This window comes from Emys orbicularis, chromosome 13 (genome assembly GCF_028017835.1).
Source record: "Emys orbicularis isolate rEmyOrb1 chromosome 13, rEmyOrb1.hap1, whole genome shotgun sequence".
Taxonomy (NCBI): domain Eukaryota; kingdom Metazoa; phylum Chordata; order Testudines; family Emydidae; genus Emys; species Emys orbicularis.
Genome location: NC_088695.1, coordinates 9418763 through 9441546, shown reverse-complemented (window position 1 = coordinate 9441546; position 22784 = coordinate 9418763). Strand labels below are relative to the sequence as shown.

At 49.5% G+C, this 22784-nt stretch overlaps 1 protein-coding gene across 1 annotated transcript in view; it reads left to right on the top strand.

Annotated features, from left to right (window-relative positions):
* The first annotated feature begins 12148 nt into the window (after window positions 1-12148).
* The window catches only part of LOC135887387 (zinc finger protein 665-like), a 61167-nt gene continuing 50531 nt past the window's right edge, over window positions 12149-22784 (top strand). Inside the window, exons 1-5 of the mRNA XM_065415158.1 lie at window positions 12149-12172; window positions 12700-12826; window positions 13437-13550; window positions 13876-15100; window positions 15437-16077. Coding sequence (XP_065271230.1) covers window positions 12149-12172; window positions 12700-12826; window positions 13437-13550; window positions 13876-15100; window positions 15437-16077 — 2131 coding nt within the window. The remainder of the gene's footprint in view (window positions 12173-12699; window positions 12827-13436; window positions 13551-13875; window positions 15101-15436; window positions 16078-22784) is intronic.

Here is a 22784-nt window from a genome sequence, read left to right as displayed (position 1 = left end):
CAACTTCAGCGACGTGAATAAAGTAGCTGTAGTCGACGTACTCAAATCTACTTTCTGTGGTGTCTTCACTGTGGTGTGTTGCCGGGAGACGCTCTGCCGTCGATTCCCCTTGCGCGTCTCATTGAGGTGGAGTACCGGAGTCGATTTATCGCGTCTATACTAGACACGATAAATCGATCCCCACTGGATCGATCGCTGGCTGTCGATCCGGCCAGTAGTGTAGACAAGCCCTTAGTTCAAGCGCTTTAAACCCCTGTCTGGACGCTCTCATTCAGAAGTCAGGTGGCCTTAATTTTGACAGTGGCAGTCAGGGCAACCACAGACAAGTTCAGGAGACCTTCCCCCCAATACTAGTAATTATCAGGCCTTTGATCTCTTCCTGAAGAATTTTAAAGTCTTGTATAGTCCAGGTGTAACCCACATTAGCTTTTTGAAGTCCAAAGAGAAGGAGTGAAGTAGTGAGGCACTCATCTCCCCTTCCCTGAGTGTTGTCCTGGATAGAAACGCCATTATGATAGTTCAAAGGTCTCAGTTTTGGCCTGACAAAATGTCAATAAATAGGTTAAGATTGAAATTTAAGGTGATCTCACTCCTTCTCTGTCTCCTGCACTAGTCAGGACATCATTGATGAGCAGCAGAATGAAGGCAAGATAGTTTCATGGTAAATCCTGCTGTATAGTGATTCCCTTTATAAGCAACATAGACAAAGTGGGAGCACTCTTGTCCCATGAGAATGAACCGATCTACATTTTTCATCCTTTAAACTGTAAAGACTCTTCTTTGAGTTCAGCCTCTCCCTGCTCGCTAACCACACGTTAGCTAAACTTTATCTCTTACTAACTAGAATTGCCAGGAAAATGTAACTTGTCTGTTACCCCTGTCTTACATGGGGATAGTCATATCGGTGAGTCTCTGACTGTGATAGTCACAAAGGGGTGAGGACACACCCTGACAGTCATAGTAAAAGTATTTTCAGCTCACATAAAACATTGTGATGTTGTGTCTCAGCATATGTGCAAAATGCAAGGTTGATCTCCTGGCTCAAAAGCATCCAGGAATAGGGTGGGGCAGTTACTAGACATGCTCTGTATTTGTTACCAAAGCTGTATAGGATGGTTTCATTGGAGACAAGCCACCTGGCAGGCCGCTCCTTCTTTACTCACCTGATAGCTGAGGCAGTCAGAGCTTGGATGGGAGATCTGTGTTTGTCAGCCCTGTGTCACAGAGTCCCAGTCTCGGTGCTCTGGGACTGCTCTGAATGAAGCCAGGCTGGACTCTAGCGCAGTGCGTCTCCCCTCGGGCACACTCTCAGCAGGGCAAGACGCCTCCTCAGCTTCAGCACCTCCTGGGTCTGACATTGGAGCGTGCAGCACCCCTGTTCACACCGTGAGCTCCTCGCAGGGAATCCATCTGGCTGGAACACCTAGGGAAGCCTTACACCGTGCCCCTTAAAAGGCCATACACCCCAGCTCCGCAGTCAGCAGTGACTCTCAGCCAGCTTGGAAAACAGAAGGGTTTGTTAATCGTTGGGAACACAGCGTAGAACAGAGCTTGTAGCACAGAAATCAGGAGCCTTCAGCAAAGTCCATCTTGGGGGGAATCCAGAGTCCGGAGCCCTGGGTTCTCCCCGCTGAGTCCCAAACCAGGAAACTGACTCGCTTCCAGCCACCCAGCCTCAATCACGCCCAGCTGCCCTTCTCCGTGATTTGTCGCTTTCCTGGGCAAACAGGTCACCTGGCCTCCCCCTCTCTCTTTGTTCTACAACACCTTTGCCTGGCTCCTTGCAGAGGATGGACTCTGGCCATCACTTGCCAGGATACAGAGTGTTCAGCCATTCTCTGTGCCCAGGCAGCCAGTCTGCCGTCACCCCTGCCCTGTAGGGGTCTTCACAATGATTACACACCCTTGTCCCACCACCTCAACGCTTGAGTAACACATTGGGGAAACTGAGGCACACACAGTATTCCGAGAAAACATTAAGAAAATTCCCACTTTGTCACACCCTGGGATATCTGTGGGCAGCTCGGCACAAGAGCATGCTTCTGGCTGCTGTGTGGGAAAGGTTTGCTGACAACGCTGAGAAGTGTTTTGAAAGGAAGGAGACCCTGACATTCTTCACATCCGATGAACCCAGGTGCTTCTGCTACACGTGGCCACATTACAGAGACAGGGCTAGATTCACAATGGCACACAGGCACCCAAACCCCGGGCTAAACACACATATCTGGGATTTGGAGCCTAAATCCCAGTTTAGGCTCCACTGAGAGATACAAAACTCATGACGAAACCCCTAGGTGCCAAAATTCAGCAGCAGCTATATTTTCAGAGTAAAAGTTCCCTGAGGGGCATTAGTTTCTGCCTCTGAGCATGCGCCCTGCTGCCTTCTCCGGGGCATCTGGTCCTAGATATCGGTAACAGCTACCACTAGGAAATTGTGCTGGCAGCTGTTTGTGCTGTAACGCCAGCAGGAAACCCTGAAGGTGGGGCGGACATAAGAGGTTTTGCCTACAGCTCAGTGATATGTTAACAGGGCCTGACAAATAACCTCAGTGGCCTCACAGGGACAACTCCATGAGCAGAATCCTGGCTGGGGCAGACATAAAGGGGTTTTGTCTAGCCCAGTGACAGGTTAATCTGGCCCTGCGAATCACTATAGGAGACTTGGTGGCAAAGCACTGGCAAGTGACACCTCCATGATCCGAGTTAGGGGAGCAGATCTTGTAGACCAGGCCCAGGGCTGGTAGCCAGCGAGCAATAGCCAAACTGCTGGCTGATCCAATCTCTTACCAGAGCAAATCACACACAGAATCACTGTCGCCATGAAATGTCTCCTGATGTTCTGGGCAGCCTCTCTAGGACCAGGACTCCCTCACCCTAGAATCCCTGTTGATATTGGGGACTCTGAACAATCGTGGGTCTCCATAGAAATGCCCCTTCTCCCCCCTCCCCGGGATCTTGATGTCTCCTTTCGTTGTCCCATTGACTAGTGACATTTATGGATGATGTCCGCATAGTGCCGTGGCCAGGGGATGTGGAGGCTGTGAGGGGCAGGGTCTGGGGCAGGGAGATTTCAGTGGGATGGGTTTATTGGTAGGGCCCAGAAGGATCTGGAGTGGTGTGTCTTAGAGGTGAGTTCTTCTTCTTCCAGGTCTTTTCTTCTTCTTCTTCTGTTCTTTCTGCTGGTCTCCTTCTTCGACCACAGTTTGTATAGTGAAACTTGAGTCCTGCTTAACTATACCTTAACCAATCATTTTACTAACAAATCCTAACATGTTGTAACAAAATTCTCTAACCAATCATACCCCACCCCCTTAATTAATTTACACCTACCAAAATTAATTATGCAACAAACAGAAACAATCAAAGAATCAGACAGAGATCATCCACCCAAATAGTAGAGAAGTGGGGACCATAAAGACAAAACAATAAAGAAATGAGGATTTCACAACCACAACTATTGATAAGTGGTTTCTTGACAGACCGAATGCTGTCCAACTAAGGCCTGGTCTACACTAGGCGTTTATGTCGAATTTAGCGCCGTTACATCGAATTAACCCTGCACCCGTCCACACCACGAAGCTATTTAGTTCAACATAGAGGTCTCTTAAATTCGACTTCTGTACTCCTCCCCAACGAGGGGGTAGCGCTAAATTCGACATGGCCATGTCGAATTAGGCTAGGTGTGGATGGAAATCGACGCTAATAGCTCCGGGAGCTATCCCACAGTGCACCACTCTGTTGATGCTCTGGAGAGCAGTCCGAGCTCAGATGCTCTGACCAGCCACAAAGGAAAAGCCCCGGGAAAATTTGAATTCCTTTTCCTGTCTGGGCAGTTTGAATCTCATTTCCTGTTTGGACATCGTGGTGAGCTCAGCAGCACTGGCAACGATGCAGAGCTCTCCAGCAGAGATGGCCGTGCAATCTAATAGAAAGAGGGTCCCAGCATGGACTGATCGGGAAGTCTTGGATCTGATCGCTGTGTGGGGCGATGAGTCCGTGCTTTCTGAGCTGCGCTCCAAAAGACGGAATCCAAAGATCTACGAGAAGATCTCTAAAGCCATGGCAGAGAGAGGATACAGCCGGGTTGCAACGCAGTGCCGCGTGAAAATCAAGGAGCTGAGACAAGGCTACCAGAAGACCAAAGAGGCAAACGGACGCTCCGGATCCCAGCCCCAGACATCCCGTTTCTACGAGGCACTGCATTCCATCCTAGGTGCGGCCGCCACCACTACCCCACCACTGACCGTGGACTCTGAGGATGGGATATTGTCCACTGCCGGTTCCTCGGACATGTTAGCGGACGGGGAAGATGAGGAAGGAGATGAGGAGGACGAGGCAGTCGACAGCGCTTACAACGCTGATTTCCCTGACAGCCAGGATCTCTTCATCACCCTTACAGAGATCCCCTACCAACCGTCCCCAGCCGTTAACCCGGACACAGAATCAGGGGAAGGATCAGCCAGTAAGTGTTTTAAACATCTAAACATTTATTTTTAACAGAACAGGAATATTAACAATAACAACAATGGGTTTCTCATGATTAGTTTGCCCTAGGCGCTTAACGTTTCAGTCCTGGGCAGTGCAACTATTGAAAAAAAATCTAACAATGTCCGGTTTCGCATGATTGTTCTGCCCAAACTGCTCTACTGTTTAGTCCCTGCCAGTGCAGCTACAGTAAAATGCGGTCTATATGTCCGGGGATAGAGCAGAAATCCTCCTGGGACATCTCGACGAAGCTCTCCTGGAGGTAATTGGAAAGCCTTTGCATCAGGTTCCTGGGGAGAGCGGCCTTATTGGGTCCTCCGTGGTATGAAACGTTTCCGCGCCAGGAGACAATCAAGTACTCCGGGATCATTGCCCTGCAGAGCATGGCGGCATACGGCCCTGGTCTTTGCAGGCTTTCCCGAAGCATCCTTTCTTTATCAGTGTCTGAAGATCCTCATCAGGGTGATGTCGCTCATGGTGACCTGCTTTGAATTAGGTAGGGGAATGTTAGTATTGGGACTGCTTGCCCGTTCCTTTACAGAACTGTAACCGCCGGTTTACAGCCACGCGGTGGAGGCGGGAGAGGGGCAGCATACAGGGATCTTTCCCTGGGACAGCCGCGAGGGGGTGGGACAGGGGCAGAGTTCATGTTTGCCGGATTGCTGGCAGCAGGGACTGGCATTGCTTTCAATGTGAAAGGAGGCCAGTGCTACTATTAAAGTTTTAAGCAGCCACAAGTCTACGGCTTACCATGTCGGCCTGCTACACAAATTCCGGTGTCCTGCCCCGCTTCTCAGATCTGCAGTGCAAGACCCCAGGCACTGAATGCGAAGGCCGAAAATTCGACCTTGTCCTGAGTGCGCATGTGATAGGTGCTGTGCATGGTCTTGTTCACAGAGAAAGACTATGTTCTTTGTTCACAACTACATTTATCTTTCTGAGGAATTCACTCCCTTTTTCCCATTCCCACAGCCACAGCTGCGACTGTCTCACAACCTAGCCTGGCATCACACTCCCAGAGGCTAGCGCAGATTAGGCGGAGGAAGAAGAGGACACGGGAGGACATGTTCTCGGAACTTATGGGCTGCTCCCGAGCCCAGGCAGCACAGCAGACCCAGTGGAGGGAGAACTTGTCCCAAATGCACCGATCACACATGGAACGGGAGGAGAGGTGGCGGCAGGAAGACCAGCAGGTGACTCAAACGCTGCTTGGACTAATGAGGGAGCAAACGGACACGCTCCGGCGCCTTGTGGATGTTCTGCAGGAACGGAGGCAGGAGGACAGAGCCCCGCTGCAGTCTATCTGTAACCGCCCTCCCCCGCCACCAAGTCCCATACCCCCCTCACCCAAAGTCCAAAGAAGGAGGGGCGGCAGAGTCCGTGAAAACTCTCACTCCACCCCTGCAGACTGCTCTAGTACTAGAAGGCTCTCATTCCCCAAAATTTGACAAGTCCTTTCCTTCCCGCCTCACACAAGCCCCCGTCCAAATTTCACCCCCCAGTTTCATGTGTAGTTGCTAATAAAAAATACGTTTCTGTTAATTACTGTTTCCATCATGTTCTTTTGGAGGAGAGTCTGTCTGAAGGGGGGGAAGGGGGTTGGTAATTGGACAGGACAGTCACCTTTAGCAGGGTACAGAGGCGGGGGCAGGTCCAGCAGCAGGGCACATACACAGTGCAGTCACTAGTTACCCTGGTCAGTCTGGGAGGTGGTTTTAGTGTTCTGTGGTGGGTGGGGGGTGCTCTGTGACTTTGTGGCGGGGGAGGGCAGTTACAGATCTTATGCAGCGGTCCTTATCCTGGATCACAGAGCCACGCAGCAGGGGATCTGTAACCGTCCTCCCCCTGCCACAAAGTCACATAGCCCCCACATACACACAGTCCCGATCAGGAGGGGTGGCAGGCTCCGTTGAAACAACCAGTCCACCACTGCGGAGCCTGTCATTCCTGGAGTTTTTTAGCGTCATTTGCATCACTACACTACACCCGCTCCCCACCACAGTCTGCGTCCCAGGTTTAAAACATTCCCGCGAAAACAGTAATAAAGAAAACGGTGTTCATTAACAAAATAGAAGTGATTTTATTTTTAAACGTGTGTTGGAAGGAGGTGAAGGGGGTATGTAACTGGAGAGGATAGTCAACATTAACTGGGTAAAGAAACGGGGGCAGGTTCAGCTTCTCTGTACACAAACTTAAAAGTCACAGGTTACCCTGCTCACTCAGGAACCTAGCTTTCAAAGCCTCCCGGATGCACAGCGCGTCCTGCTGGGCTCTTCTAATCGCCCGGCTGTCTGGCTGGGCGTAATCAGAAGCCAGGCTATTTGCCTCAACCTCCCACCCCGCCATAAAGGTCTCCCCCTTGCTCTCACAGAGATTGTGGAGCACACAGCAAGCTGCTATAACAATGGGGATATTGGTTTCGCTGAGATCACAGCGAGTCAGTAAGCTTCTCCATCTCCCCTTGAGACGGCCAAAAGCACACTCCACCACCATTCTGCACTTGCTCAGCCGGTAGTTGAAGAGTTCTTTTTCAGTGTCCAGGGCGCCAGTATAGGGCTTCATGAGCCAGGGCATTAGCGGGTAGGCTGGGTCCCCGAGGATGACTATAGGCATCTCCACATCCCCAAGAGTTATTTTGTGGTCCGGGAAGTAAACACCTTCCTGCAGCCGTCTAAACAGACCAGAGTTCCTGAAAACACGAGCGTCATGAACCTTGCCCGGCCATGCGACGTTGATGTTGGTAAAACGTCCCCTATGGTCCACCAGTGCTTGCAGCACCATTGAAAAGTAGCCCTTTCGGTTGATGTACTGGCTGGCCTGGTGGTCCGGTCCCAGGATAGGGATGTGAGTTCCATCTATAGCCCCACCGCAGTTTGGGAATCCCATCACGGCGAAGCCATCTATGATGGCCTGCGCGTTTCCCAGGGTCACTACCTTTGAGAGCAGTACCTCAACGATTGCGCTGGCTACTTGCATCACAACAATCCCCACGGTAGATTTGCCCACACCAAAGTGGTTCGCGACTGACCGGTAGCTGTCTGGCGTTGCAAGCTTCCAGAGGGCTATGGCCACTCGCTTCTGGACAGTCAGGGCTGCTCGCATCCGGGTGTCATTGCGCTTCAGGGCAGGGGACAGCAACTCACAAAGTTCCATGAAAGTCCCCTTCCACATGCGAAAGTTTCGCAGCCACTGGGATTCATCCCAGACCTGCAGCACTATGCGGTCCCACCAGTCCGTGCTTGTTTTCCGGGCCCAGAATCGCCGTTCCACAACATCCACATGACCCATTGACACCGTGATGTCCTCGGCGCTGGGTCCCGTGCTTTCTGACAGGTCTGTGCTACTCTCAGACTTCAGGCCCTCACCGCGGTGCCGTAGCCTCCTCGCCTGATTTATCTGCATCTGCCTCTGGGAAAGGTGGATGATAAGCTGCGAGGCGTTGACAACGGCCACAACTGCAGCGATGGTCGCAGCGGGCTCCATGCTCGCGGTGTTGTGGCGTCCGCACTGTCACTGACCAGAAAAGTGCGCGAACTGATTTCCCGCCGGCGCTTTCAGGGAGGGAGGGCGGGAGTGATGGACGGATGACGACAGTTACCCAAAAGCACCCTCGACACATTTTTTTCCCCAGAAGGCATTGGCGGCTCGACCCAGAATTCCAGTGGGCAGCGGGGACTGCGGGAACTGTGGGATAGCTACCCACAGTGCACCGCTTCCAATGTCGACACTTTCCCCGTTAGTGTGGACTCACAAAGTCGAATTACTGTCCTTAGTGTGGACACACACGTTCGACTTTGCAATATCGATTCCACATATTCGATTTAAGTAAAATCGAACTACTCTCGTAGTGTAGACATACCCTAAGTTTTCTTTCACCATCTTAAGATCTGTTTCTTCATCTGGTGATAGTGGGTGCTATTGGGACAGGGTCTCCTTTTTAACGGCCTGATGTTACATTGTTTTAATGTAATTTGGATGGAATGTGAGGATGTGACTTTCTGCTTCTTAGCTCATGGCTGCAGACAAAGGCCTTAGGCCTCACAATATGGCTACAGGAAAAGGCCTTATCCTTAGTGGAGTCCCTCATTCACAGCAACAGGAAGAGAATCACACTCGATGCAGTAACTGGGCATTGCTGTGCGTAATCCCCGTTCACAGCAAAATCCTGGAGCCCTGGCTGCACACAGGAGAGGTGTATAGTGTAAGGCACAGGCAGTAACATTCCTGCTGTGCCCCTGGAGCCTCTCCCAGGGCAGGGCCCCCAGCCTGGCCAGGGCCCCCGTTCCCGGGCCCCAGCCCCTACTCCCAGGGATGGTTCCGCTTGGAGGGAAGGTAAGAGAGACCCTCCCATTCCCCACCACCCCTGGAAGCGATGCCCTTTGGTCACCCATGGGGTAGGAGAGCATGAGGCGCTGCCCCACCCAACAGCCAGTGGGAAAATTTTTCCTGGAACTGGTCAAACAAGCATTGGGGGTGAGCAGGGGACTAACTCCTCAGGGCTCAGAAACTACAAGGCAAATATCCACAGGCACCCCCTGCCCCTCCCAGGCACACACCCCCTGATCTTATTATTTGATTTAAACATAAAAAAGACAGACTCAGGATTTTGGGGTCAGTCTTCTGAGTGTTTTGGGCTGCCCAGGGCCCTGGTCTGATTTACGTGCAGGATTCGGATCTCAGCCACACTGGTGACAGACCAGAGTCACTGCTGGGTATGGCAGGGGGTGAGTGTGGATGGGCCAATGAGATCAGCCTCTGCCTGCTGTTACCAGCTTCGCCCGTTACTTTGGGGTACACTCATTTATTAGGGTTACTCTTCTGGGGCGGGGGGGTTTCTGTGCTTCTATCAATGTACTGCTTGTGTCACTTGTGTTCTCATACAGCGCTCTACTTCTCCCTGCTGCAAATCCCCTCCCAATGGAGCTATCATGCAGGACCTAGGTTCCCCAGGGCTGGGTTCCTCCAGCTCCAGAATCAGATGAACACACACACAAACACACACACACATATTAACAGAGCACGTCTGACAGGACCTGGTTAATCAGCACTCCCAAGCTGACCCCTTATATGTCCCTGGACTCAGCAGGCTGGGTTGAGCAGCACCTCCAATCTCCCACCCTCATATGCCCCAGGTTCAGCACGTCCCTGTCTCCACTTTCACGTTACAGTCGTTCTGGTAGTAACCCACTTGATGAGCAAACCCCACAGGATTTTTGGGTGCTGCGGGGATCTTTAGTTTACTTACGAGGAGGAGCGTTGTTGCAGAGCAACTGGGGTAGCCAAAAACACCCACGGGCAGTGGGGGCGGGGGGAGGGGAGAGGGAGAGGGAAGCAACCAGCTTAACCATGAAAGTTATTTATTGCCAGGTAATAACCATAGGGGAGCCAAACAAAACAGTTATAATATTAAATCTAACTTAAATTTGATTATAAAAGTCAGATTTACAAAACTATAACTGATCACACAAGTCAGGGTCAGAAGGCTCTACCGAGAGAGAGAGAGAGAGCTGGGTTCTCAACACTCCATTATGATGATCGGGGCTCCCAGGTGATGGTGGTAGCTGAGGGTCTGGAGTGCTGGAGACAGGCAGAGCCCCCAGCACGATCAGTCAGGAGAAGATGAAGTCCCAATGGAACTGATGCAGATTTTGGATCCAGGCATCAGAACACTTACTTGAGCGTGGGTAGGGAAACAACAATGGTTCAAGGGAGATCACTAGGTTTGTTTATGTGTAGACTGATGGCTCAAGGGAGTATACCAAAGTTGTTTTGTTCAAGCTAGACAATAGGAACTGATCATTCCTGGTTATGGGTGGTGTTCTTTCCAGGGAGCTCACAATGCAATTAAGCAGCGTCAGTATTTTGGATACCAATAAAGGATTTATTAAAGCTAATGTTAAAAAAAATTACATAACACACAGGTTAAGAAAAGAGTGTGTGTACATCTGGGTTTAGTGCTTAGATTATCCACAAATACAAAGTTCATTTTAAAAGTCAAAGATACATGAAGTACATAATTAGCAATAACTGAAATTTAGGGGAATAAATTTAACCAAACAGTTTAGATATTAGAATCCGAATACTTGGGTACATCACTCATGAAAAGTTATACAGAGAGTTGTTTGTCGAAAGCAAATATATCAATGAGTGTAAATTGTCTCTCAGTAATTGAGAATTTGCAGGCGTGGATTCATTAACATCTGGAGCAGAGATTCCCCCATGATGCATTGCTTCCCTGTTTTTCTGGTCCCAGAGTTCAGTGCAGTTCTTGCCTTGGAATCTCTGGTCTCCAGTCTGTATGCTAATGGAGGTGCCGCCCTGTCCCATCTTCTATGCAAATGAGGCTAGGGGAGTTGCCTTAATCCTGTCACCCTTGTCTGGAGGGGTTTAGGTGTGTCTCCCATATCCTTTTCATTGCTTTCTTATAAGTCTTTCTTCTGACTGGGTTCAAGCAGAGGCTGGAGGGGCGGGGTCCTTGATGAGTCAAACAGGCTGGATACTGTGCCCTGGTTAGGTAACACTGCCTGTCACTGGGGGCAGAGTCCAGGGCAGCTCGTTAATCGGGTGTTGCCACCAGAGGGCTCTGGTTATTGCTAAGGGAGAGGAGGAAGCGGGTGTGTGTCTCTCTCTGCTCAGGATATTAGAGCTCTGGAGTTGACCTCCCTGGGTCCGAAGCTGCTGCCTCCTGTATTTTGACCTGGGAGCCCAAACCTAGAAGCTGCTTCTTACCCAGCAGAGGAGAGACCTTTGTTAAATCCCCTCTGTGCCCAGCCCAGGTGGGGACTTGCTGCGGTGGCTGGAACCAGCCCTTGGGGCAGCCCCGGGTTCTACCCACAGCAGCCCCTGAGCCGCAGCCTGCAGGTGATGGAGAGACCTGGGGGTAAAGGGCTGGGAATGGGCAGGAAAGTGACTCAGCACAAAGGGCCCCTTTCAGGGACTGGCTGGTGAGTTTGGCCTACATGGGGAGGGGGATACCTGTGTGTCTGCGAGTCCCAGAGCTGCTGCCCCCATGGACACAGCCAGGTTCAAACCCCTGTTAGCAGTGGCAGTGACTGAGCTGCCTAATGAGAGCAGAGGCCTAGGACAATGGTGCAGTCGCCGGTTCTCCTAAGGGAAAATGATAAAAAGGGAGAGAGGAGAGACTGGAAGGGGAAACCAGGAACAACAAATGGGGAGGGAGGTTCCCAGATCCCAGACCTGCCCGGATCCATTCCCTGCATCCCCCTGGGAACAAGGGGAGGAGCTGAGAGAGGAAAAGCCAGTTCCTGACTCGACTGAACACCGCACTACTTGGGGGGAAAGGGGAGAGTTAGAGGGGTGACACGACAATGTCAGGGGGAATCCCCCACGGTGGCTCCTTTGGTTCTGCTCTTTTTCCGGCATTGGGCTCAGAGACTCTCTTATGGGGAGAGTTTAAAAGTGTCCCCAGTGGGTTTAGTTCTGCTGGGAGGGCCCTGGCCTGGGTGGTAATGAACTAACTGGGTTTCTTTCCAGCGTGGCAGAGTCCAGAGCGTCTGTCTGCAGGGAGAGAACCTCGGGGGAATCGGGCTGTGACATGCACTCAAGCCCCTTCTGAAACCTTCCCAATCGCCCTGACAGGCTGAGGAATCACATCCAGATTTCACTCGAGATCGTCCCGTCTTCCAGGGGACAGGGAAGGGAAATGGCTGTGATGGAGTCAGCTCAGGTAGGGGGATTTTCAGGGAGCTGCTGGACGGCAGGAGGGAGAGGCAGGGAGGAGACAGGGTGTGATAAACCTGCTGATTTTCTGAGTAGGAGGGGGCATACCACCATTTGTCAAAGAGGTCATAACCCTCCTGGGCAGTGCTGGGAACATTTTCCAGACTCCCAGTGCTGGAGCCTGAACCCACTGGCCAGAGGCTGCTGTGAAATACGAAGGGAAGCTTTTGGGATTCCTGTCCCTGTCCCTGGCTCAGTGCTCTGCTTCCCGTATCAGCCTGTGGCTGGCAAGTGTGCGGTAATTGGTAAATGAGAAGACCCTGCCCTCCTCCATCTGCTGGGGGGGGACAAGGAAGTCTCACCTTCTCCCCGCCTCATGAAGACTCCTGGCGCTCTGAGCAGGGTGGGGGTGGGATTCTGCTACTCTGGTCCTCCCAGAGCTTCCAAGAAGTTTTTTTCTTTCTTCCTCTCCTGCGACTAGTGGGTTTGTGGCTGGGGCAGCAGGGGCTGAGTGGGGGTCTCTTGTTGTTTCAGTTGCCGGTGACCTTCGAGGAAGTGGCTGTGTATTTCACCCAGGAGCAGGGAGCTCTGCTGGACCCCAGTCAGAGAGCCCTCTACAGGGATGTCATGCAGGAGAACTATGAGATGGTGACCTCGCTGGGTAAGGGATTCCTGTCCCCTCGGTTATTAGAAGCCATGAGGTCTTCATTTCTGACTCTGGTCAGGTTCTTCCCTGGTCAGTTAGATTGGACGGGAATGGGTTCCATAATGCACAGCTGCCACGTGAGAGAGACTTTCATTGGGACACGGGTATCAAAACCTAATGGACATGCTAAACCGTGCCCACCCCTCCAGCATTCGGGGGGGGGGGGGGCAGAAGTCATTCATTGTCCTGTCTGTATTGTTTCTTACTGATGCACAAAATGCCTCTTCATTTCCCTTCTTGGGAATAGCTCCAGCCCTGGGGAAGACTGTGGGCTCTGCAGATTTAGAAATAGGAAATGGTCTAACTCCAGAGCTGTGTGCGCGTCAGCAAGCCCCAACAGCACATAGATCCTGGGAACTCCTTGTGAGGGCGTAACAATTCTCCCCACCTCCCCAGATGTCTGCTTCTCCCAAGAGGGCTCAGTGATCATGTTCCCATCCTGTTGGATTCCATGTTCCCCCAGCAAATCATGGGGAGAGGTCCCACTCACAGAATGCCCTTTGTGACAGACACTCTTCCAATCCTCCATGCACCCCGACCTTGTCTCTTTTCACTCCCTGTGCAGGATGTCCCATTCCCAAACCTGAACTGATCTCCCACCTGGAACGAGGGGAAGAACTGTGGGTCCCGGATCTCCAGGCCTGTGAGGAAAGAGAGATCCTGAGAGGCAATCGCACAGGTGAGGACTGAAACAGAAACCATCTGGTGAATGAAGGAAAAAGTTGAGAATCCCAAAAATCTGCTGTGAGTAAGAGCCCTTAGTTCTTCCTCACCTCAACCAGGGCTGTAGTCAACAGATACCATTCACGGCTTTCCACCCATCCTGTTAGCTTCAGGAGTTTCCTTCCCAACTTTCCATCCCTGGGAGTATTTGGGTGGGATCTGGAGGCAAAATCCAGTTGCTCAGTCTTCACAATGTTAGCGTGTTGGGATTTCCCTTGGTGATATTCCTCTTTCTCCCCAGCACAATGACTCCTGTCTGGATTGTCTCTTTCTCCCAGCAGGTGATGAGACAGTGGATGAGAAGAAGGATGGGAATCATCATGAGGAAGTTCCTGGGCATGTGGAACCACAGGGGACCTTTGTGGGAAGAGCTGAAGGGAGTTTATCCCAGTGCTTGGAAGAGGGAGAAGCCTGGGGAAATTGGCACAAGCCAGAGAGGCAACTGAAAAACCACCCAAGGAAGAAAGTGGATGAATCTATTATATGTGGGGGAGGAGACGAGGATCCCACAGCCCAGCAGACCAATCCTAATGAAGAGAAACCCTATCAGTGCCTCGAATGTGGAAAAGGATTCATTCTCAGATCACAGCTTGTGACATATCAGACAATCCATACTGGAGGGAAACCCCTTCAATGCTTGGCCCATGGGGAAAGCTTCAGTAACTGCTCAGATCTTAATAACCATGGGAAAAGCCACATGGGAGAGAAATCCTATCAATGCCTCGAGTGTGAAAACTGTTTGAATTGGAAGTCAGCATTAATTACACATCAGAGAATCCAGACAGGAGAGAGACCCCATAAGTGCTTAGACTGTGGGAAAAGTTTCATACGGAGGTCACACCTTGTTCAACATCAGGCATTCCATACAGGAGAGAGACCCCATAAGTGCTTGGACTGTGGGAAAAGTTTCATACAGAGGTCAGACCTTACTAAACATCAGGCAATCCACAAAGGAGAGAGACCACATAAGTGCTTGGACTGTGGGAAAAGTTTCATACAGAGGTCAAACCTTATTAAACATCAAGCAATCCACACAGGAGAGAGACCCCACAAGTGCTTGGACTGTGGGAAAAGTTTCATACAGAGGTCATACCTTGTTAAACATCAAGCAATCCACACAGGAGAGAGACCACATAAGTGTTTGAACTGTGGAAAAAATTTCATACGGAGGTCACACCTTGTTAAACATCAGGCAATCCACACAGGAGAGAGACCCCACAAGTGCTTGGACTGTGGGAAAAGTTTCATACAGAGGTCACACCTTATTAAACATCAGGCAATCCACACAGGAGAGAGACCACATAAGTGCTTAGACTGTGGGAAAAGTTTCAGGAACAGATCAGCCCTTTCTAAACATCAGGCAATCCACACAGGAGAGAGACCCCATAAGTGCTTGGATTGTGGGAAAAGTTTCATACAGAGGTCAGACCTTATTAGACATCAAGCAGTCCACACAGGAGAGAGACCCCATAAGTGCATGGACTGTGGGAAAAGTTTCATACAGAGGTCAAACCTTATTAAACATAAAGCAATCCACACAGGAGAGAGACCCCACAAGTGCTTGGATTGTGGGAAAAGTTTCATACAGAGGTCAAACCTTGTTAAACATCAGGCAATCCACACAGGAGAGAGACCCCATAAGTGCTTAGACTGTGGGAAAAGTTTCATACAATGGTCACACCTTGTTCAACATCAGGCATTCCATACAAGAGAGAGACCCCATAAGTGCTTGGACTGTGGGAAAAGTTTCATACAGAGGTCAGACCTTACTAAACATCAGGCAATCCACACAGGAGAGAGACCACATAAGTGCTTGGACTGTGGGAAAAGTTTCATACGGAGGTCACACCTTGTTAAACATCAGGCAATCCACGCAGGAGTGAGATCTCACAAGTGCTTGGACTGTGGGAAAAGTTTCATACAGAGGTCAAACCTTGTTAAACATCAAGCAATCCACACAGGAGAGAGACCACATAAGTGTTTGAACTGTGGAAAAAATTTCATACGGAGGTCAGACCTTGTTAAACATCAGGCAATCCACACAGGAGAGAGACCCCACAAGTGCTTAGTCTGTGGAAAAAATTTCATACGGAGGTCACACCTTGTTAAACATCAGGCAATCCACACAGGAGAGAGACCCCACAAGTGCTTGGACTGTGGGAAAAGTTTCATACAGAGGTCAAACCTTGTTAAACATCAAGCAATCCACACAGGAGAGAGACCACATAAGTGTTTGAACTGTGGAAAAAATTTCATACAGAGGTCAGACCTTGTTAAACATCAGGCAGTCCACACAGGAGAGAGACCCCACAAGTGCTTAGTCTGTGGAAAAAATTTCATACGGAGGTCACACCTTGTTAAACATCAGGCAATCCACACAGGAGAGAGACCCCACAAGTGCTTGGACTGTGGGAAAAGTTTCATACAGAGGTCACACCTTACTAAACATCAGGCAATCCACACAGGAGAGAGACCACATAAGTGTTTGAACTGTGGAAAAAATTTCATACAGAGGTCACACCTTGTTAAACATCAGGCAATCCACACAGGAGAGAGACCCCACAAGTGCTTGGACTGTGGGAAACGTTTCATACAGAGGTCACACCTTATTAAACATCAAGCAATCCACACAGGAGCTAAACTTCTGTGACACTGGGAGAGAAAGGGTTAAGCAACTTGCATGTAATAGACCCAGTTCAACCTTTAGAGATACGTTAAAAAAGTGTGTCCATGTTAGATAAGCTTGAGCTTTGAAATGTAAACTTAAGTTGTTAACGACCTGGAAGAAGATGGTAACTGTAGTAGTCTATAAAAAGCAACAAAGAGTCCTGTGGCACCTTATAGACTAACAGAAGTATTGGCGCATAAGCTTTTGTGGGTGAATACCCACTCTGTCAGATGCATGTGGTGGAAATTTCCAGAGGCAGGTATAAATATGCAGGCAAGAATCAGTCTAGAGATAACGAGGTTAGTTCAATCAGGGAGGATGAGGCCATCTTCTAGCAGTTGAGGTGTGAACACCAAGGGAGGAGAAACTGCTTTTGTAGTTGCCTAGCCATTCACAGTCTTTGTTTAATCCTGAGCTCATTATGTCAAATTCGCAAATGAACTGTGTGTATATATATCTCCTCAATATATGTTTCACTCTATATGCGTCCGAAGAAGTGGGTTGTAGCCCACGAAAGATTATGCTCTAATAAATTTGTTAGTCTCTAAGGTGCCACAAGTACTCCTGTTCTTTTTGCTACTCTGAAACCTGTCAAATGAACTGAAGTTCAGCAGTTTCTCTTTGGAGTCTGGTCCTGAAGTTTTTTTGCTGCAGGATCTCCTTTAAATCTGCTATTGTGTGTCCAGGGAGGTTGAAGTGTTCTCCTACAGGTTTTTGTATATTGCTATTCCTCATATCTGACTTGTGTCCATTTATCCTTTTACGTAGGGATTGTCCAGTTTGGCCGATGTACATAGCAGAGGGGCATTGCTGGCACACGATGGTGTATGTTACATTGGTGGACGTACAAGTGAATTAACCGGTGATGTTGTGGCTGATCTGGTTAGGCCCTGTGATGGTGTCGCTGGTATAAATATGTGGGGAGAGTTGGCATTGAGGTTTGTTGCATGGATTGGTTCCTGAGTTAGAGTTACTATGGTGCGGTGTGTGGTTGCTGGTGAGAATATGCTTAAGGTTGGTGGTTTGTCTGTGGGTGAGGACTGGTCTGCCTCCCAAGGCCTGTGAAAGCGAGGGATCGTTGTCCAGGATGGGTTGTAGATCACTGATGATGCATTGGAGAGGTTTTAGCCGAGGACTGTAGGTGATGGCCAGTGGAGTTCTGTTGGTTTCTTTCTTGGGCTTGTCTTGCAGCAGGAGGCTTCTGGGTACACGTCTGGCTCTGTTGATTTGTTTCCTTATTTCCTCGTGCGGGTATCGTAGGTTTGAGAATGCTTGGTGAAGATCTTGTAGGTGTTGGTCTGTGTCTGAGGGGTTGGAGCAAATGCGGTTATACCTTAGCGCTTGGCTGTAGACGATGGATCATGTGGTGTGTCCGGGATGGAAGCTGGAGGCATGAAGGTAGGCATAGCAGTCGGTGGGGTGGGGTGGTGTTAACGTGACTGTCACTTATTTGTACCGTGGTGTCTAGGAAGTGGACCTCCCTTGTAGATTGGTCCAGGCTGAGGTTGATGGTGGGGTGGAAACTGTTGAAATCATGCTCCAATACTTCTGTTAGTTTTTAAGGTGCCACAGGACTCTTTGTCGCTTTTTACAGATCCAGACTTACACGTTACCCCTCTGATACTTGTACTAGTCTATGTTTGCCTTTATCTTGTTAGAGGTTAACAATGGAACCAAACAGTTCCTGTCTAGGGCTGTATTCTGTTAATTCAGAGATCAAAAGGGAATAATAACATTTAGATGAAACTTGGGTGTAATAATGTCTTTGCATGTCTCTTTAAAGTTTGTGGTAAACTGTCTATGAACTTCTTTATGGATAATTACCTTATGTTAATCCATGTAGTTAATTACTGGTGATGTTTAGGAAATAGAAGGTTACTTCAAAAGCCTAGTGAACACTAGTTCTCCCAAGGACTGTGGCTGATGAGAGGCTGCAAAAATCTGTATAAAAACTCTTGGGACCTGATCCTTTTCTCTCAGATCTTGTTGAGCTTTATTCAGAGGAAGTTTGAATCATAAGATGGAGATCTCCAGTCCCATCTGGACTGCCCTGATATCGAACATTTTTACATGGGACTATAACCTCATGAAAGGATTCTGAAAAGGACTCTACAATTCTAAAGCAACATCTCTACAGTGAAACTGACGTAAGGACTCTATTCATGTCTGTATGTATAATGATCTTTTAACCAATACTCTCACTCTCTTTTCTTCTTTTAATAAATCTTAGTTTAGTTAATAAGAAATGGCTGTAAATGTGTATTTGGGTAAGAACTGAAGTATTCATTAACTTGGTGAGTAATGCGGCAAACAGCAGAGGCTAACAGCGGGATCTGTCAGAGAGGAGGTTCGCTAAGTGCTGCATTGGGGGGCTGTGTGGGTGAGTATCTGAGTGTCTGTTGCAGGGGACAGTTTGTCAGTTTGACCATGTGCTTGAGTGTTTGATTGTTTGTTTGAACAGTGTGAATTGGGAGTGCTTCGTTCCAGGTCGACCTGAGTGTTATAAAAAGGCAGTCAGCAGCGAACCAGCTGAGCGGCTAACAGCGGAGGCTAGCAGAGGGAGTTTGCCTGGGAGTTCACCTCGGGAGAGCCCACTGAGGCTTGCATCTTGCGGGCTTCTGTGAGTTGCTGCAAGAGCTGAGGAAGCTCTTAGAAGGAAGCAATTATGGAAGGTGAGCGTTCAGTTGTTGTAACCTGCACAAGTTGTGCCATGTTTGTCTTTCTTCCACAGGACAGAAGCGACATAGTGCAAGCTGGTCTCCATATTGGAAGAGAAGGTTCGAGGTCTGGAGAAACAAGTATCGACCCTGCGTTGCATACGAGAAAATGAAGATTTCCTGGACAGACGTCAGGATATGCTTCTACGGGCACAACGTTCTGAAGATTCGGAGCAGGCTGCCCAGAGGGGACAGAGGGATGGTGAAGAAATTTGGCAGCATGTGACCTCCAGAAGAAGAAAGAGGAGCGTCCATGTACCAGCAATGGAGATACAGGTGAGCAACCGTTTTCATGTTCTCTCCACAGGTACTAATGCGGAGAGTGGACTAGATGATGCATCTGAGGGAAGGGAGCAGAAGGAGGCTCCACCGATTGGAAGGCAGGAGATGCATTATCCTAGGGATGGGGTTCCAAAACCACCGCTCCCAAGAGAAGGAAGAGGGTGGTGGTGGTCAGGGACTCCCTCCTCAGGGGGACTGAGTCATCTATCTGCCGCCCTGACCGAGAAAACCGAGAGGTCTGCTGCTTGCCACGAGCTAGGATTCACGATGTGACGGAGAGACTGCCGAGACTCATCAAGCCCTCGGATCGCTACCCCTTCCTGCTTCTCCACGTGGGCAGCAATGATACTGCCAAGAATGACCTTGAGCGGATCACTGCAGACTACGTGGCTCTGGGAAGAAGGATAAAGGAGTTTGAGGCGCAAGTGGTGTTCTCGTCCATCCTCCCTGTGCAGGAAAAAGGCCTGGGTAGGGACCGTCGAATTGTGGAAGTCCAACGAATGGCTACGCAGGTGATGTCGGAGAGAAGGCTTTGAATTCTTCGACCATGGGATGGTGTTCCAAGAAGGAGGAGTGCTAGGCAGAGATGGGCTCCACCTAACGAAGAGAGGGAAGAGCATCTTCGCAAGCAGGCTGGCTAACCTAGTGAGGAGGGCTTTAAACTAGGTTCACCGGGGGAAGGAGACCAAGCCCTGAGGGAAATGGGGAAATGGGATACCGGGAGGAAGAACAAGCAGGATAGGAGGGCTTTAAACTAGGTTCACTGGGAGAAGGAGACCAAAGCCCTGAGATAAGTGGGGAAATAGGATACTAGGAGGAAGCACGAGCAGGAGAGTGCAAGAGAGGAGGACTCCTGTCTCAGACTGAGAAAGCGGGACAATCAGCGAGTTATCTTAAGTGCCTATACACAAATGCAAGAAGCCTGGGAAACAAGCAGGGAGAACTGAAAGTCCTGGCACAGTCAAGGAACTATGATGTCATTGGAATAACAGAGACTTGGTGGGATAACTCACATGACTGGAGTACTGTCATGGATGGATATAAACTGTTCAGGAAGGACAGGCAGGGCAGAAAAGGTGGGGGAGTTGCATTGTATGTAAGAGAGGAATATGACTGCTAAGAGCTCCGGTATAAAACTGGAGAAAAACCTGAGAGACTCTGGATTAAGTTTAGAAGTATGAGCAACAAGGGTGATGTCGTGGTCGGAGTCTGCTATCGACCACCAGACCAGGGGGATGAGGTGGATGAGGCTTTCTTCCGGCAACTAGCAGAAGTTACTAGCTCGCAGGCCCTGGTTCTCATGGGAGACTTTAATCACCCTGATATATGATGGGAGAGCAATACAGCGGTGTACAGACAATCCAGGAAGTTTTTGGAAAGTGAAGGAGACAATTTCCTGGTGCAAGTGCTGGAGGAACCAACTAGGGGCAGAGCTCTTCTAGACCTGCTGCTCACAAACCGGGAAGAATTAGTAGGGGAGACAAAAGTGGATGGGAATCTGGGAGGCAGTGACCATGAGATGGTCGAGTTCAGGATCCTGACACAAGGAAGAAAGGAGATCAGCAGAATAAAGACCCTGGACTTCAGAAAAGCAGACTTTGACTCCCTCAGGGAACTGATGGGCAGGATCCCCTGGGAGAATAACATGAGGGGGAAAGTAACAGAGGGGTATCCGTGTTAGTCTGAATCTGTAAAAAGCAACAGAGGGTCCTGTGGCACCTTTAAGACTAACAGAAGTATTGGAGCATAAGCTTTCGTGGGTGAATGCCCACTTCTTCATACGCAAGATGAAGTGCGCATTCACCCACGAAAGCTTATGCTCTAATACTTCTGTTAGTCTTAAAGGTGCCACAGGACCCTCTGTTGCTTTTCATGAGGGGGCAAGGAGTCCAGGAGAGCTGGCTGTATTTTAAAGAATCCTTATTGAGGTTGCAGGAAAAAACATCCCGATGTGTAGAAAGAATAGTAAATATGGCAGGCAGCTTGGCTTAATAGTGAAATCCTTGCTGATCTTAAACGCAAAAAAGAAGCTTACAAGAAGTGGAAGATTGGACAAATGACCAGGGAGGAGTATAAAAATATTGCTCAGGCATGCAGGAGTGAAATCAGGAAGATCAAATCACACTTGGAGTTGTACCTAGCAACAGATGTTAAGAATAATTCAAGGAAAGTGTGGGCCCCTTACTGAATGAGGGAGGTAAGCTAGTGACAGAGGATGTGGAAAAAGCTAATGTACTCAATGATTTTTTTGCCTCTGTCTTCACAAAAAAGGACAGCTCCCAGACTGCTGCACTGGGCAGCACAGTATGGGGAGAAGGTGACCAGCCCTCTGTGGAAAAAGAAGTGGTTCGGGACTATTTAGAAAAACTGGACGAGCACAAGTCCATGGTGCCGGATGCGCTGCATCCGAGGGTACTAAAGGAGTTGGCGGATGTGATTGCAGAGCCCTTGGCCATTATCTTTGAAAACTCATGGCGATTGGGGGAGGTCCCGGATGACTGGAAAAAGGCTAATGTAGTGCCCATCTTTTAAAAAGGGAAGGAGGAGGATCCGGGGAACTACAGGCCAGTCAGCCTGACCTCAGTCCCTGGAAAAATCATGGAACAGGTCCTCAAGGAATCAATTCTGAAGCACTTAGAGGAGAGGAAAGTGATCAGGAACAGTCAGCATGGATTCACCAAGGGCAAGTCATGCCTGATTAACCTAATTGCCTTCTATGAGGAGATAACTGGGTCTGTGGATGAGGGGAAAGCAGTGGATGTGTTATTTCTTGACTTTAGCAAAGCTTTTGATAGGGTCTCGCACAGTATTCTTGCCAGCAAGTTAAAGAAGTACGGGCTGGATGAATGGACTATACGGTGGATAGAAAGCTGGCTAGATCATCGGACTCAATGGGTATTGATCAACGGCTCCATGTCTAGTTGGCAGCCCGTTTCAAGCGGAGTGCCCCAAGGGTTGGTCCTGGGGCCAGTTTTGTTCAATGTCTTCATTAATGATCTGGAGGATGGGGTGGACTGCACTCTCAGCAAGTTTGCAGATGACAGCAAACTGGGAGGAGTGGTAGATATGCTGGAGGGTAGGGACAGGATACAGACGGACCTAGACAAATTAGAGGATTGGGCCAAAAGAAACCTGATGAGGTTCAACAAGGACAAGTGCAGAGTCCTGCACTTAGGACAGAAGAATCCCATTCAGTGTTACAGACTAGGGACCGAATGGCTAGGCAGCAGTTCTGCAGAAAAGGACCTAGGGGTTACAGTGGATGAGAAGCTGGATATGAGTCAACAGTGTGCCCTTGTTGCCAAGAAGGCTAACGTCATTTGGGGCTGTATAAGTAGGGGCATTGCCAGCAGATCGAGGGACGTGATCATTCCCCTCTATTCGACATTGGTGAGACCTCATCTGGAGTACTGTGTCCAGTTTTGGGCCCCACACTACAAGAAGGATGTGGAAAAATTGGAAAGAGTCCAACGGAGGGCAACAAAAATGATTAGGGGCTGGAGCACATGACTTATGAGGAGAG